The 18,645-nt window shown below is 40.1% G+C and overlaps 1 protein-coding gene across 2 annotated transcripts in view; it reads right to left on the bottom strand.

Annotated features, from left to right (window-relative positions):
* LOC111578237 (astrotactin-2) overlaps positions 1-18,645 on the bottom strand; it is a 398,862-nt gene that overhangs the window by 20,981 nt on the left and 359,236 nt on the right. For both annotated transcript variants that reach the window (XM_055019355.1, XM_055019354.1), the window contains exon 19: positions 16,752-16,900. In XM_055019355.1, the coding sequence (XP_054875330.1) occupies positions 16,752-16,900 (149 nt within the window). The remainder of the gene's footprint in view (positions 1-16,751; positions 16,901-18,645) is intronic.

Below are 18,645 nucleotides of genomic sequence, written 5' to 3' on the forward strand. Positions count from 1 at the left end.
ATGAATTTGCATTGTCTCTAACAAACAAGACAACAAAACCCTTAAAAAGGCCACACGAAGAATAAAATCGTATTCATACGCTGAATTGCAGCTGAAAGGCAGATGTAGTCTCAAGATAAAACTGGATCCTAATATTCACTTTAACTCCACTAAACTGAAAACCGTGTTGGTGTAATACAGTTCATGATACGAGTAGTTTGAATCTGTACAGATGGTCACATGATCAATGTGACTCAATGTTTAGAATTAGCTTACCTTTTTTAGTCAGTTAATATCATCTTCACTGGTTCATAGCCAAAACTTTTGTGATATGTTCAGTGTCCTGATAACTATTTTTCTTCGATTTCACAGTCTAAAATCCACAGACACTGTAGAGGTGATCTGCTCTCTCTGTTTTTCTTCAAGTTCCTGCCTTTTGTAGGGTAATTATGTCCACATACCAAAATTTGGTGGAACAATAAATTATCCCTCGCAGACCACTTATTAGAAATAACTGGTGATTACCTATTTAAGATGGATGGTTGACTTGCTTTGGACTGTGTTCATTACGCCTTTTAAACATATTCTCCCAACTTTTATTACAAGAAACTATGAGAGGAATGCCATTAACTGCCAGATTCGCAATGCCTAAAAGTAGAAAGAGATAGCTCCAAATAAAGGGAAGGAAAGAGTATAGAGACCAACAATGAGGCAGTAAAGGAAAAAAAAAGACGGTGAGTGCTCTGATGTTTTATGATTTTGGATGTAGTCGTGAAGAAGAAGGATGATGTCAGTGGATGTTTTGATAATCAGAATAAATCAAGGAGTTGTTGCGTGACTCGAGTGTACTTCAGGAGCTCGACTGTTTTTGTGGGACTGAGTTCATGTACATGATTACTATAATATTAACTTGCAGAAATCAAATGACAGACCTACTGACTCATGCTTGTGCACCATCGGTTGCGCTTACCAACTCGCTGATGTATAGGCTATTGATCATTGCTTTCTTTTACAGCTCCATGAAAACGTAGCCTGTAGACAAATGAACACTGGCAGAGCGGCGCGCACATGACATATTTACAGAATTTTCTATGATCTGTAACTGGGATTTACATAAATTCAGCGGTAATAAGTGAAAAACTGAAAAAAAAAGCAAAAATATGTGGAAGAATCACAACTGGGAAACAGTAGTGGTTTGACCAATCAATGGAAAGAAAGAAACATACAACCAAAGTGCTGACGTGTATAACCTGACATCAATCCTAAAACTCAATTCAAGACTTTACTGTTGCAACTGAAGGTATAAATTTAACCTATAATGTATTAACCATTACTTACAACCACACATATAACCAAAAAAAAAAAGGAAAGACTGAGTCTTATTTGCTACTTTCTGAATATCCCATAGTGGTCATTAAAATCAACAAATAAAGCTCATAAGAAACTTTTAGAATGATTGTTAAACTCACTTAATATTCATCAGAGACACAAAACATGCAATTACCAAATGCTGTGTTTGTATTGAGTTAATTTACAACACTATTCCTTGGCAGATTCGATCAAAAATCAACACTTGAAATAAACTGAACACAGCAACATCCATTTCTACTGACAGAGTTGTAACTGAAAAATATGTCATGTCTCTCATACGCATAAATAACCAGGAGCAACATGAGCTTAGCTTAGCGAGGCAATGTGTCATAATTGGTCATACAGTGTGAATAGACCACTTATGTCCCTGACAGCACGAGGAAAACGCTTAACTGATCCATCTGGAAGACTAAACTAAAGACAAATGTCTTTGGTCTGGTCTTTGGTAGCTCTTGAGTGCCTTACTGTATAATTATCAATTTAAGGACTCGGCAGGAGAACACAGGCAGCGTATTACTTCTTTTAAGAATCATATACTCTTACCTAGAAGACTCTACCCACACATTCCATGGGTCAAACTCTCTCTAAACAGAGCCATCTGAAAGCTATCAATTGTTATGCAATTACATAAATATAAGCGCAGTATGTAGGCTTAGTGGGGGTACACAATGTACCATCATGTGCGTACACAGTGAAGACATTTCCACATGTAAGTGTCTGTTTTGGAAGAAGGAAATAATAGTAATAATACTGAAATGAAATACATAAACATTATGTAAATTCTAAGTTATTTTTATACTTATAAAATTTAAATGTCTCACACTAAAGTAAGCAAAACAGTTGTTTTACAAGGAATTATATACTTATGATTATACAGCAAAAGTTTAATTTTACATATGAACAGCTGCCTGTAACTGAAATGCAGCAAAAGTATCTTGAATTTCAGCAACGAAACCATTCAAACCGATGCTCTTCCCTTTTTTCTTCACTGATTTACAAGACATCAAATGCAACTTGACATCACCTGAACCTGCAGGCCGATAAGAACATTGACAAATGACTTTGGCACCTTTTAGTGGGAAAGGTACCTGGAAATGTTCACGGCATGCAGCTACAACACAGGAAAACAAGCATGATTTACAAGCCTTACTCTTTTTGATCATAAGAAGGATTTTTATAGCTGATCTAAACTTTACGTCTGAAGTCATTCTAACAGAGACTGAAACTGAAATTAAACTACTCGTTAATCTACAAGAAGTTGATTTTAAGCATTAACCACTAGGCCTTGTACTATATCTGTTCTAATCAGGTAGCTGCTTGATTCCAAGTTAATTCCAGGAACATTTGCTGCAAAACAACAGTTTGTGAATCATCAGCATGTGGTCTCATTACCCTCGACAGAGGCAATATGTTGAACCATTTACTAATAAATGTTTCCTCATTTCCTGCCGTTACCTTTCCCTCTTATGCTTGGCATCAACAAAACAGGAAGCAGGAATAAGTCTTGAGTTTGGTGCAAACCTATCTTACACATTATTAACACCTTGCTCACTACAATCTTGTGTTTCAGGGGGCACAGAGAAGATCAGAATATCTACTTTCATTCAGTTGTGAAGGAGGGGTGTTGTGTGTATGCATCTGAGGGAGAGGAGACTGTGGTGACTCAACTGCTAAACTGGAAGTGTTTTTTACAAGCCATTGGCACACATATTGGCACACATGTACGGCTGCGTCTTTGGTTGTTTGCTCATTTCTGCTGACGACTTTCAATATTACCTGCCTCCACGGAGGTAGCTTATAAGTGCTCACATGCTGGAATTAGGTAATGATAATCAAAATGTAATCCACTAACAGTAGAATGAGATATTCAAAACCCACCCAGAAGCAGCATTTATGGTTCTACCCTTCTGAGGGGTTCCTTCATGGGTAGGCCTGTGGTCCGTCAACATTTCTGTCAATACCAAAGCAAAAAACAGCTCACAGCTGGCAAAAATTAAGGCCCCTGAAATTCTATTACGGTAAAAGCCATTTTGCATGTTCTCCAGCTTACATGGCGATTAAAACCTCATGGTAAATGCCAGGTGACCTTTTTAGTAAGCAGAGAGAGGAACAAATAATAGCAAATCATGGGAACGTGACGAGTTGGGCTGACGGACAGTGTACAGAGAGAACCGCTCTGATTAAAACACACCCGAGAATTGTAACTATGATGTAGCTGCAAACAAGTCAAGTTTATTTGTGCAGAGCAATATCATATACAATGTCTCCAAGGGGGTTCGCTGGGCCACAACGGCAACGGTGCTTGACACAGACTGGGCCAAATTCTCCACAAAAACAAGGAATACCCCTCTTGGAAAAAAAAAACACACACAAAAAAAACACTGCACATAGCAAAACACGAAAAAAGGAGGGGGTGAGTAAGGGCATGGGAGGGGAGATCCTCCCGCCCTGGGGCAGCGTGGGACGCAATAGCTGTGGGTGGGAAACAGGGCAAGAGCGAAAACATGAGCAAAACATTGCAAGAGTTGCAAAATCCAAACACAAAAGTGGAATTATAAACCACCATATGCACACACAGTGATAATGTATACAATTTACTATAGACATACACAAGGACAACGCTTAACCTTATTTGTTCTTCTGGAGCTGGATGTGGAGATGTGTGTGTGTGTGTGTGTGTGTGTGTGTGTGTGTGTGTGTGTGTGTGTGTGTGTGTGTGTGTGTGTGTGTGTGTGTGTGTGTGTGTGTGTGTGTGTACACGGTGGCATTTCATTTGATGTCGGAGGCCAGACTTGCTATACTGTTATCCCTGACATATCATTTCAATTACACTACTGAATTCAGGCACTGTGTAATTGCCTCAGCCATTAGCTGCATGTGTGTGTGTGTGTGTGTGTGAGGGTGTGTGTGTGTGTGTGTGTGTGAGGGAGAGAGTGTACGTATAAATCCCCAAGGTCAGTGGGTTCACGCATTAGGGGTTTTTTGTGTGTGTGTGTGTGTGTGTGCAGAGAGGAAATTTGAGGGGAGAGTGGCAGAGGAAATAACACTGCAGTAAGGCGCTGTTCATTCACTTTAGCCAATAGGTCAGCTCAGTAGAGATGATGCAGAAATGTATTTACATGTTTTGCGCTGAACGAATGCAGTAATGTAGGTATTGTGATTTAATACCAAGCATCACTGCAACTGTAGTTCACATTCTAACACTGAAAAATGTTACTGTTCCTATTGCATATCTGATTTTTTTTCTTTCTTGCATCTTTACGCTTTACTGTACACAAAGTAACTGCATGTAACGTCATAATACTGAATTTTTTTTTTTTTTTAAAAACTACCCCATCTCTTCTTTTTCTTTAACTGCGTCTCCTTTTCTCTGTCGACCCACTATCAGTCCAGGTAACAGCACAGTGGACTCTTTTTAAACAAACAAAACATAAGCTTTATATTAACAAACAAATCACAAGCTTTATATTTCCTGTGGGCTGCCAAATCTGCTAGGGGCCTCTTCTGTTAAACTGTCAGCACTCAAGCCTCCACTCCTTGTACTTGCAGTCTGCACAACACCAGCCTTCCTCTCTTCCTCCCTCCCTCAAACACACAGTAGACGTTACACAGACGTACACATACTGTCACATGGAAGCTAATGTCGCGCACTATGACAGAAAACTCGAGGTGAAAGAGAAACAACAAAACACACAAAGAGAGAAACAAGTGACGTGGATTTAAGTGTGTTTATGTGTGAGAGGGGAGGGCGGAAACTTCAAGGTAGGAACAAAGTACTGTGGGAAATAGATTTCTCCAAGCACGTTGAGTTGCACATAATTGTCCAAGTTTTTTAAATCAGGTAGAGGGACATCCCTTTGGACAACCCCGCTGAGGCATTGTGCTAGCACAACGATTCATCATTTATTTATAAAATCTGTCTTTTCATGGTTTGAGAGAGGAGGCTAAAATAGATTTGATGCAGCTTTGTGTATGAAAGTGGATTCTATATTGTTCTTACATACAGATAAACTCAGTTTGAACTGTGTATCAGGACATAGAGACTGGCTGTGTTGGCCTGAGTGCAGACTCAAGAGTTCCTCTCAATACATCCCATGTTCGAGGTAGATGCACTTTCGAATGAATTTGAGGCAAATCAAAAGTCCTCCTGTTGGTACTGTGCAATAGTAACTGGCTTTTGTACTTTTAAATATATACACTACCAGTCAAAAGTTTGGACACACCTTCTCATCTAATGGTTTTTCTTTATTTTCACGAGTATTTACATTCATTTCAGGTGACTACCTCATGAAGCTCATCAAGAGAATGCCAAGAGTGTGCAAAGCAGTAATCAAAGCAAAGGGTGGCTATTTTGAAGAATCTCAAACATATAACATTTTTGACTTATTTCACACTTTTTTGTTTGCTAGATAATTCTATGTGTGTTCATTCATAGTTTTGATGCCTTCAGTGAGAATCTACAATGTAAACAGTCATGAAAATAAAGAAAAACCATTAAATGAGAAGGTGTGCCAAACTTTTGACTGCAGTATATATAAGGTTAATGTTGAACAAGACTGCAACTCTGCCAGGTATGTGATGCTGTAAGTAGGCAACAGTTTTGGCTAAGTGATGCATATGTACCACATTTCATGGAAATCCATCCAGCATTCGTCAATGCATACTACTCAAAATCCCAAATAGCATCATGGTGGAGGTTATATTGGGTGAACCGTGAACGTTCATGGGGTGCAGTTACGCAAAGGCAGCAATACCCTGCATGAGTCTCTCATTTAAGGTACCACAACATATACTTTCAATTCTACAATAAGGAAGCATCTGTATCTCCATATGCATTTGACAGCATGCTGGGTCCCACAGTATCTGTAGTGCTTGAGAGAAGTTTAAACAATTTCAAAACTGACATTATTGTAGATGCCCCAAGTGGGAGGTAAAATCATAGCCCTGGAACTACCTCTGAATAATTTCCCCAACAAACAGGCCTCCATGTGTCATTTTATTGGAACCAGTGCCCATTACATAACTGATGCATGTTTTTTGCAAACACAGTGTTGCTTTCTCAAAGTCAGTACACACTGCACTCCACAACAACTTAGTATTAGCTGTACCAGTTTATTCACTAAACAAGCTTTGTATGGATTATTTTCTGAATGTATCGGCTGAGGAGTTTGCACGTTGTTGCTGAGCATAAAGCAAACTCTCACATCTCGATAATACCCTAATTTGAAAGAGCAAAAAGAGCATTACGTCACAGCCTCGCAGTTATCTGAAATTAATCAACTTCCTTCCAGCTAATAATAATTGAGTTTTCACCCGGGCCATGGCATAATCAAAGATAAGATGTGATATCTGAAGCTAAAGTAACATATGGGTATGAATGAAAACACAGTAGAACATGTTAAGCAGACGTAATGGCAAAAAGCGATTAATTAATTATTTGATCATCCCTTAGGACAAATTTAATGTTTAATTTCACTGTCATCCTGCCAGCCATATTTCTGCAGCTCCATTACAGGCAGAAATTGCAGGAAGAAGGTCAAATGAGGTTAGAGCTGAACAATATTGGCCTCAAGTGGTATGCAAACTGAAATTTGTCTCATGCAAATAAGCCAATTTTCTTCTTCCTCATCAAATATGAATGTATTGAACAATTCTCCACATTCAACAGCTACTTCTTAGTTTTACTTCTGTTGCTGCAGAACATGGCAGGTGCTCTACGCGTTTATCCGATTCCTCATGTTGGACACTCGTGGGTTTGTCTCCAGAACCGTGTGGCACAGTGGTACTAACAACCAGAGAATGACGTTGGGTTTGGCAGTGGGTTATTCCTGAACTTTCTGCACAGCAAGAAACTGGGTCAGGTGTGGCGGTTTGTCACGGACTAATGGCCCCCTGGGTTCACGTCTACCATTTTGATGTGACCTGTGTGAGGTCTGTTTTTACTGGACCTGGCTCCTTTTACTGGGGCTCCATTTAACCCTGGATCTGGTTTTAGCATTAAGAATAGCGTAATGGGTATTAACAGCCTGTTAGCTTGCATGTTATTGCTACATTGCACTCAAAAGGTGGTCTGATATGCACTGAAATCCTGCACGTCCTGATCAAGAAGACTGGTGGGATCTGATCTCTTCTACTAGTTCTGTGGCAACACTGGGAGGAGACTTGTGCAGGTTGACCCTACACTTGTGCCACTTCACTTTTCCAGTGCGCTGGCTAGTATAGGCGTTGTGAGGTGTCTGTCTGGCTTGTAACTGGGAGTCCATTTTTATTTGCCTCTTGCATAAAGTGGCATAAATCTTATGCAAACAGAAAAGTGGTTAACCAATGCAACCCTAGTTCCATGTCTGCAAGTAGAGTTCCCTACTTGGATTACATGCAAGTTCTCAAGGTCCATTTGCCCATAAGGAAAATACTTAAGCAAAATCCTGATTTAGGTCTGGGTGCCTTGCTTTCTCCACTGTTTAAGTCACCACTTTTTGGAATAAAACGGTGGAATATAAGGATTTTGTTTATGTCAGTCTTGGGTGGCAAGAATGTGATGTAATGGGATCCGACAGTGGTAACTGCTGAGAAAGCGGCCTTTTTCTATCACATTAGCTATTCAAGACAAATTACAATAGTGATACATTGAACTGAAACACTGACTTGTAGAGTGGTATGAAAAACACCTTTGGTATATTGCAATATAGATCCACAACGTCATAAACTACAGTCCCTAAATTTAACATCTACCTACATTTGTATGTCTTTGTCAGTGTTTAAAAAAATGTTTTACTACAATATGGATTCATGATAATGCTGTGCATAAGGTATAACCAGACTTGGCAAAGTGTAGCTAATCTAATATTGAATACTTCAGTCTTTATTTTCATATAAATTTGCAGCATTTAAGAAATCGAAGAGAGAAAATACAGGTTGAGATAATAGGTACTATGTTTATATAATGTTTTATATCACATTTAGATTATACATTATTTATATCAGGCTGCATTAACCCAGGTTCTGCTGTTCAATGTACTGTGGTCAGTGGAGCAGAGATACTCTATCAACAGCAAAACACATCTAGTCAATGATTATAATGGCCTCCAATAAATCTAAGAAGGGTTTCTGGTCCTTTCCTTTCTATTAATGCAAGCAATTCCATTGTGAGTAAATATTTATTCCACCACTTTAACTGTCTGCAATGCCCTGAATTGCAAAATGAAACCAATCAATCCCAATTTAATGCTTAAATGCATTTTAAATTGATTTTTCAGCCAGCACCAAATTTAACAAAGATCAAATTCAGACTACCAGAAGTTGTGTCAAACACCCATAGATCTCATTATAACAGATGGGGACAAAATGTGCCACAACAAACAATGATGAATGAAAAGAAAGGCACTGAGAGGCAGCATCCTTATCTTGTCTCAGTAATAATTCCATAATTCCAGCACACATTCATTAGTGAGAGTTTGGGGACACTGAGGGATTGTGATAATTATTGAGAGACGGAAGAAAGAAATCAGGAAAGTCTAGACCTGTGGCGAAGACAGAGAGACGAACAACGTTTGTGTGAAGAGGCAAAATGGGAAAGGAAGCAAAAAGGGAAAGGGACTGCAGAAAGCCCTTGGCCCCCTGCCTGCAATCTGCAATCTGCTGATGGCGAAGCTCGTGACGAGGAGGTGCACAGCGTCCATTTTTAGCGATGAGGTCATCTTTAATTAACAAAACAAAGAGAGTCAGCTGTGTCACTCCAATCTGTTATCTGCACCCATGCTCAAGGACACCGTTTATCTCCATATAATTCAATCTCTTTGAATGAGGGCTTATCGACGCATTGGGGTGCATTCTTGGTCTCAACCAATGATGGAGCTGTTACATAAACAGAGGAGGGGGATACCACTGACTCTGATGGCAGAAGAAAGGAGGACATGAGGAAAGAGGAGAGGTATGTGGAGGTAAGAGGTGTGTGATAGAAGACAGGAGTAAAGGAGTGGAAGATCCACATGTCATGTATCCCAATAAGCTGGCTGTGTGAGCTGGAAGGAGGAAACTGGAACTAAAATAAGGGCAAAGATCAAATGGCTAATCTGTTTCTCAGTCCAACAGTGCCAGCATGAGGTGACATCATTGCTGTGTAACCCTCAGTGCTGCCCGCTGTCTGGTTCCCTCTTCCTCTCCTCTCTCTTTCCTTTCCTCTTTGTCTTATCTTTCCTGCCCCCTTTTGTCTCCTGTTCTTCTCACTTCACAGCGCCTTTCCACATTTTTCAAACAATCTCTTCTCACTTTCTCCGTGCCTGCCAATCCTCCTAACTCTCCGCCTCTGCCATGCCGTCGGTGGTTCTTCGTGTCACAAAATCATGTGTCATATACGGCGGCGGAGACTCGCAGGTTTTTAATTAGCGCTAAGTGTGCGTGCATTCGTGTGAGAGTTGTGGGAAGCACAGTGCTACGCTGATGAACGCATTCACAAAAAAGTGTCACCTCAGCACAACTGTGATTTAAGGAAAAACCACCCAAATTAGCAGCTGATGAGACAATAGAGGGATTGTGAAAATGTGATGATGGAGCCCAGAAGCGTTCTGAATTCAGCCGAAAAATGGTACAAGTTAGGCCTTTATTAGACAAATTTCATTACATTTTTGGCACCTTCCTTTATATCTAAGAACTCCCAGTGAGATAGACAGCTAACAGAGCTGAAGGATGTCTGAATTTATGCCGCAGTTAAACATTTTTTCCATATTTATTCCCACACTGTCTGCAATACAACCTGTAGTGCTGTGTTTGAGGTTGATTATTCAGATTTGATAACTTGGATGACTAAAATTTAACTGAGACCAGGTCAGCTACTTATCATTGGCCAACTTATAAGAGCTGACATAAAATACACCTAGATAGTCAGGTTGGTTAAGTATTTGTTATGCAGGTACAGGTTAAAAAAGGACATGTCTTCAATGTAAGTACAGTGTCACTTATAGGATTTAAAGTTGCTAATTCTTGCTTTTCACGTTTTTGGCTCTTGCCACGAGATTTTTTTTTTTTTTTTTTATATTTAAATACTTTTGCTAAATTCCTTCTAAATCATCTGTAATTGTGTCTTTACATTTACCAGCTGCTTCCCCTGCTGCTGTAGAGGAATGCTGAGCCCCACAATAACACATCAGCACTGCCTATCTAACTGGCTTCTCTGTGAATGTTGCCTCTGCCTTGGTGTGCCATCTAGAGGCCTGTGTGAGGCCCAGTCAAGTCACTCACTTATGCACATCCATCACAGATGTGACTGAAATCTGGGAAGGATATGAGGCTGTTAAAACAAATTACACAAGACTCCAAGGGTATTAACAGGTAGTCTGAAAGATGAGTGTATAATGTGTACAACTGTCACTGAATGAAAGATCAGAAGGTATGCATGATACTTAGAACTGGTATTATGGTTGTATCTACTCTCAGATGTATGCCACTTTGGATAAAAGTGTCTGCTAAATGAAATTGTAGAGTTCTAGAATTGTACAATAGATCTATGTGTATCTATATATGCAATTTTCAGTGCAATACACAAGTATACACAAATATTGTTGGTCATTCGGTCAAATTGTACTGGCAGGCTGACATACCACTGGCAGGGTTTCATTTGGCTTTTGCTCTATGTCCAGGAGACATAAGCAGGGAGGGGTAAAATAGAGGTAAATGTCTTGCCAAAAAATGAAAATATCACTGATTTTCAGGGTTTCGTTTAATTATAATTCAGTTTCTCACAGTCAGTGGCGGTGCTTAATTACTTTCCTCTGCGGTCACCCTAGGTCAGAAAAATACACATTTTCATTTCCCCTGCCAATCAGGATAAGTTATGTTTCTAGACTGTATATTGCCATTAAAACTCCCCCTTGTGACTCAGACACCCTGCACTGATGCAGCAGTAGAATCCCCTGCTTCACCTGTTCCTGACTCCTTGCCTCACTTGCCTCCTGTGTCGATGCTGACATGCTATAATATGTTGAGCACACAGACTCTGGGAGCTAATCGGAGCTGTACATCTGCTGCGGCGGCAGAATACTTGGGATCCCCCCAAAGCAAAGCAAAGTAAATTTGCTTTTGATTGCATCTCACAGGCAGGACTGTCTTCCTTCTATTTAAGCACCACGACTCAGTGTTATTCTTTAGACTGCCTGAATTAGTGCATCACTGTGAAGCCAGTTTGGATGTCTGCATCTTGGTCTACACTATGCAATTGCATATTCTAGGACAGGGATCCCTTGACACTAACTTTTCCGAACTACTGTAGATGAACTCTTTTTCTTATACGAGTAAAGCCTGAATGGAGGTGGTCAAGGGTCAGAACAAAATAACAGCGTCTTACACATTCTCAAGTTATTAAAGAAACATGTACTTAATATAGGAGCATTTTTCACAATGAGTTGGATGTTCCTGCAATAGAGTTCAGGCTGTTATCAGGAGGAAGACTAAAGAAGTTAATCAGGAGCCTTTTTGCTGACATTTCTGGAAGAGGAAACCCTTTACTATGTGGAAGGCTATAAGAGGGAAAAGAGAGAGGTATCTGTTACAGACATGTTCTTCTGTATTGTTTAAGTCCCAAAAAATGAGAAAACCTCTGTATTAACAACTGTTAAGGGTCAATTATTGTGCATGTCAGACTCTTGAGCGAGGAACACAGTACCTTAAATCCGTCAACACCTTTGCAAATGCCTTAAAATAGCCATGCACAATCCAACACCTATAGAATTAGAGGATGATAATATAGAGGAGTAGAGGGGTGTTTTAGGTTGCAATTATTTGCAGTGTGACATAGATGGTGCACGATTCTCTCTCCGATGCTTTACAGCCATGTATGTAACTGTGCGGTGCTGTCGGGGACATTGAGGCCTGCTAGTAGAGCATCACGTCCATATAAACAACAAGATATATGAACTGAGGGATCAGCTGCTCTCCTTGCACATCAAAGCAGCAACTTTATCTCCCGGTTACTGTTGACCTCAGAGGGGAGATTTGTGAGGGACCAAGGAGAAGCCTTCAAGAAAAGATGCCTTTTTTCAAACAGTGCTGATAAGTAGGGCGAGCTGAGGGGATTGGAGATGGGGGTCTTGTTGCTGATGGTTTGTACAGATGTGAGTGGAATGGGTAATGCTTCAAAACAAGTTGATCCTTCTAAAGGCTTCCTCATACAGAAAAAGAGGCAAATAAAGAGGGGCAAAAACAAGGTGAGAGAGAGAGAGAGGGAGAACAGGAAGAAATGTCAGCAAAGGTTATAAAAAGCGAAAAAAAAAGCAATTTTGTGGTTCCTGGTTTTGCAGGTTGTGTAAGTTAACAGGACAACATGCTAGTGGAAACAATTAATTAAAAAAAGGATCATGAATATATCCTAACACATACAACTTTCATGTTTCTTTTTTTATTTGGTTACCTGCTTTTACTTTTAGGGCCTTATTTCCTTGAATAAAGATGAATACAAAGGGCAAACTGTCTCACTATCTGTGTTTACAGTCAAACATGCAGCTAAAACTAAATTCTGATGTAAAGAATACAGACGCATTTATACTTAGAATCAGATGTAAGTCAGAGAACATGGAGTAAAAAACAAGACAAATTGCAGGGAGAGGCCGAGGCAGTATTAGAAACAGTCAGTGAGCTAACATGGTTGATTTGTACACCACCCACCATAATGACGAAGGGTTGAAACTAAATAGGGCACTTCCACACAACACACTCAAACTTTGACACATGACATTTCCACTAAACACAGATCCCCTTTACCAGTTCAGAGCAGAGGTGTAATATCCTTACCAAGCAAGAGGGAGTCACATAAGCAACATTTATGGATATTAGCTTTGAAGAAGATAGCATTCCCTGTAAAGGTTTTTCAAGGACTCGATGATTGCATCCATTCATGCAGGAAGTTGTTACGGATGAAAAACCTGAGCCAAAAGGGTGGCACATTACATCATTCAAATCAGCTTATTAACTGGCATCCAGCTTTTTGGAAAAACTGCATTTCAAAAAGAGAAACAACCCGTCTTCGGTGATAACTGGAGTGATGACTGAGCTGAAACATCTACCTATGTCAACTAAGATGATGACATTTGCGAATTGTACTTACTGTTATTGCTAGGGAGTTTTCAAGGTGTACAACAACTGAATAAGCAAAGATACACCCATAAACAACCATTATCTATTATCTGGCTTGCATTAAAGTCTTTGAATGCCATCTAAACTAGATTTTTAGAAAAAGGAACTTCAAAATATGTGGACACAGCTATAACTGAAATCATGTCTTATGAACCATTTCAAGTCAAATTACTTGGATAGTCCAGGGAAAAAATAGTAGCAGTGGCATGACACCAAATTGTTTTCCAAATGAAACAACAGAATCAAGGCCCTCTTGCAGATAGAGGAACTAAACCTGTGGTCGTGTTTATTCTAATTGTCTTATGACTGACCTTAACAATAGAGTGATTCAGTCTCTTCTCCTATCCTCGTCTAGACAGCACTGACATACAAACATGGCTTTGGGAACCCATTGAGGGCTGCATCCAAGTGTCTACATCTCCATACTCACTTTCTGTCTGCCATCTGTATGAGTGTGCACATGGCTGAATGTGTGTGCTCTGGGTGTGTGACTCATACTCAGCATGGCTGAGTGTCTGTGTGTGGCTGTCTATCTTTCTTCTCTCTCAGACACCAGCCTGAAGCAGTGTTTGAACTTTCAATGGATGCGGATGCAGCTTCAGCTTCCGTGGATGCCGGCGCCGGCTGAATCCCATCTCCTGGATGCAGGTGCTGAACTTATTGCTGATGATGTTGGCAATGGGCAAAGTCCCATCTCTGTACCATAGCATGTTTATCTGAGTCTCATCTGCCTTCTGCTGTCAGTGGCACTGTCCAGTGATGGTTCTTTATACTTTTTTTTGTCCTTTTTTGAACTGTTTTGCTGATATAATTGTTTTAATATAAAATAATACCAATACTTTGTGTGCTATTATGTATTTTCAATATAACAATTGATTTTATTTCGTGACTGACTGTGGATTAGTCAAAGAGTTTAAAAACTCATTTGAAAAAAATAGCTTTTTATTTGAATTTTAAAAAAAATAGTACTGTAATTAGCAGTCAGAACCGCTGACACTGCTCAATCTTTTGTTTGACATGGCGGAGCATTCAGTATGGACTGCTGAAATGACGCAATTTGATAACATTGAATTTTGCTGCAACATCTTTGTGCGTCACATTTAACTGCAAAACTATAAAAAAAAGTCTTGTCTTCCATAATATTCCCTCTTTAACACTTGAAAACTGAATCTCACCTCACACTTCTCTATACTGCCAACTATCATCCCTGACTTAAGCTTTGGATCAGGATTTTTCCCTGAGATTGTCAAATATGGTTTTACTGTAATTCAGCCGAATAATCCTTCAGTGTGTACCCACCCTTAGATGCTGGAGAAGAAGACTTGACTACAAGCTCACTGGTTCAAATCATCACACAGTCTTGGAAAATATGAACAGGGAAAAACGAAGGAGTAACACTTGCTTTCCAGAAAACCACCAAGATGCCCTCGAGCAAAGCATTTATGCCCAAACTGCTCCATTAGAGCTTCTCTGTGGCCAGCAGTAGAGAACTGGTTTCACTGTCAGCCTCTATAGGGGAATCTGTGGATGTCTGTGAATGACAAGAGAAGCTGAGGGAAAAAAACCAAAAAACTATGAGGAATGGAAGAGCTTGAGAGCTACTGTGGAGTTTCTAACTTTGTATACATAAAGTGAACAAGGTACAATTGGTAAATTAACAACTGATTTATTTCAGCTTTGGTTTTAACAGGCATACTTCTCCTTTCCTAGAAAGTGCTTCTGAGAAGGCCCATAAAAAAAGAAGCCCGCAGTAAGGATAGGAAGTACAAATCCAATAATTTTAAAATAAGTCAGAGTAAGGGTAAGAAAACGATACTTCTCAAACACTATGCATTTTTATTTGCTGAGTCCAGAGAACAAGATCTCGTCATTTTAAGAGGCTGCTATTATTTCATAAATGTACTCCTGCAATCCCTTCCAAGCCACCGTTTTGGAGAACAATGAGGGTTTTGAGCAACTACAGTTTTTTAGTATTTGCAGCTAAAGTGAGAGCCACCCAGACCCAGATGCATATCCATACTGTGATGTGTTCACTGATTGAGAGCCTATAGCTTGCCATTTAACACCACCTTCCTCCCACTAAAAGAGTCATATTTGCAAATGCACATATCAACGCACTCAACTAAGTTGTTTTTCACCAATGTTCTAGTTGTGACCGCAGATGCTCAACGTATGTGCAGGGACTGACCAAAACAGGGTTAACAATTACAGATTAAGAATGGCAGACGTAAATGGAAGAGGAGAAGACAAAAGATGAAGACAATGACTTTTAATCTGCATTATACTCTCTGTTGCAACATGATTTATAGCGATGACTGGCACATAGCAAAGTGAGTCACCCACACCATCTGCCCCTTTCTACCTCACCTCTGCCAGCATGCCTGTGTCTAACTGTCTGTACCCTCTCTTTGCTCACTGGTGCCCACGCTTCATCAGCACTCCTCCCAGGGGTGATGGATGGCCCGTCCATACTTCCCAATGTCTAAAGCCAGCTTCTTCCAGACCACCTCATTTCTCCAATATTATTAAATCTTACCCTTTTCCTCTGACTCACCCCAGCCTCTCGTCACAACCATGACCATTTCCCTAGCCCTACAGCACAATGGTCGGCACCATTTATGGTGCCTGACAAATTGACCTACGTCATCTTCTCCCATTCTCAATCTAAGTTTCTACTTCTTTTCTGTGTGCAAAACTTTAGCCTCAACTTTAGCTCTTCTCCTTTTAAATCTTCACATCCATTTTTAAAATATTTTCATTCTTTTGTCTGTTGATGGCATTTGACTCTGCATTTTGCTCTCATTATTATTTCATCTTCGTCTCCTCCTCAACATTTTGAAAGAGTTCATCTTGACCCATAAGCACAACTTCATCGATTTCCCAGTAATACTTCACCTGACATGAGTAATTGGCTTTTCTACAGTCTCAGTTTGATCTCAAATGTCCCAGTACAAAGTTAAGGGTTGTAACTTCTTACATAGCAGATACTTTGTTTCTGTAGCACAGTCACTGATGTTTGCATGTTTGCACAAGGTTCATATTATTGCCGTTCGCATTCTTGGTATTCGAGTTGGTGTACAGTATAAAAAGCTAAACTGATCAGCACACATTCACTTCTTGAGCTGAAATGTACTGAAATATACCATCCACTTAAGTGTGCACATACAATAATCATTACTTCAGCAATGAGAAAAATGAGTGAGAAAAATTCAAAACGCACTGACACTGAATTGTGTTCTGTAGAAATTAGCTCAGGCTTGGAACGCAAACCTCTTTACCTGTGTAGACCTCAGCCTCTGAGGGATCCTCCACTCGTTTATGTTGGATGATGTAGTCAGAAACTTTGCAGCCGATCAGAGGCTCCACATCCATCCACTCCAGGGCCACCATTGTGCTCGAGGGCTCCAGGTAAGGGGCTAGACGCAAACTAATGGAGCAACATAGACAAGACATGGTTTAAAATATGGAAATAAGATGAGTAAAAAAAAAAGAAAAAAAGGCATCTACAACTGTTTATTGCCCTCAACTGGAATATCAAATACAATTTTGTGTTTTCTATACTTCAAAGTATTAAGTCTAGAATGGATGAGCAGGAACCCCATGTGGTCTTTATTGTGTTGGAGCAGAAACTTCTGCACCTCTGCTTTTTTCTCACTCAACAACTAGATAGCAAACAGTGACTTCGAACAAAGCAGCATTCCGATGCCACATGTTCTCCAGCAGTGTTCCCTGTGCAGTTTTCCCTCTTTAATCCCTCAAAAGAGATAAAAGAACAACATTTCCATTTTGCCTGCCCTCCAGCTGTGTCTGTGGCAGTGGCATGAGAGAGGTAGGCTATCCCTCGCTCATAAAAAAATGTGCTGCCCAGTTTCATCTTCATGCACAATAACATTAAGTACTGCAGGTTTTAATGCGCCTGACACTGGCCAGAGTTGGAGATTTGGCTGCTGCAGTGACTCGTCACAGGCCCTTTCGTGCCAGGAAACGGACCCAGGGAGAGCTCAACCAAAACTCTGGTTGTGGCACCACGCCCTTCTTCTCCAACTCCACAACCGCAATCCACAAACCAAACAATACAAAAAACAGGCAAAAAGTGAGTGTGCTTCTCAGACTACTTGTGCAATACTTTGACAGCATAATCTGTAATCTGTCTCAAGTATCAATGCATATGTCCCAGATGGTAAAGAATTAGGAACAATCTGAGCTTAAGGTTGATGTAGTAGCTGTTCTGGAGGTTTGGATCATATCATATGAACTCTATCAGTAGATGGAATTTATCCAGTTTTAATGGATTTGCAGACACTCAAATTTCCATTTTTTTCTGAGTGCTTTCTGGCTTAAAAGCAAAGGTTCAATGTTTATACTTGACCTTGGAAACGGCATGTATTGTAACACCATATATTTAGGCCCACAGGGACAGTAGTCCATTGCATGATCATATGACACCTACTAGCCCACAAAGATTTTTCCCCATGTAAAATCTTCATAAAGGAACAGGTGTTAAACATGGAACAGATAAAACTATTTGTGCTATCTTTTTGGAAAAAAAGATAATAAGGAGTTAACCTTACACCATCACATTTGGTCTTATTTGAATGTGCACAAAAGTTCAGATTTTGGCTACAATTTTACAATGCATGCAGTGTCATCAGGTGTTGGAACTTCTTTTCAAGCTGCTCTAAATTTCATTCCTGCACCAATGCCACATTCAAGAGAATTTATACCCAAAGTCCTCTTTTTTGTTTTTATTCATTAAATGCTTCCATTGTAGCTGAATCTTTCAAAGTCTTTCCCTTTCAACTTCCTGTTTCTTTTTAAAAGTTCTCAAGGCAACAATCGCTGGGGTGGATGACTCACAAAAGCCCCAAGAGTATTATTAGGACACCTTGAATGAGAGCATGTTCTTTTCAAAGGAGTGTAAGGGCCGACTGACAGTTATTAGAACTTCAGGGACTGTGCTTGTGTCTACAACTTTCTCGAGTGCCCCGGGAGTCAGCAGAGACAGGTATGTGCGTGCGTGTGTGTGTGCGTGTGTGTGTGTGTGTGTGTGTGTGTGTGTGTGTGTGTGTGTGTGTGTGTGTGTGTGTGTGTGTGTGTGCGTATCCATGAGCATATGCAAGTGTCCCTGCAGTGCATCGGTGCATGCATCCATAAAACCTCTCTTGTGCATGA

This window comes from Amphiprion ocellaris, chromosome 17 (assembly GCF_022539595.1).
Source record: "Amphiprion ocellaris isolate individual 3 ecotype Okinawa chromosome 17, ASM2253959v1, whole genome shotgun sequence".
In the NCBI taxonomy this organism is placed as follows: Eukaryota; Metazoa; Chordata; class Actinopteri; family Pomacentridae; genus Amphiprion; species Amphiprion ocellaris.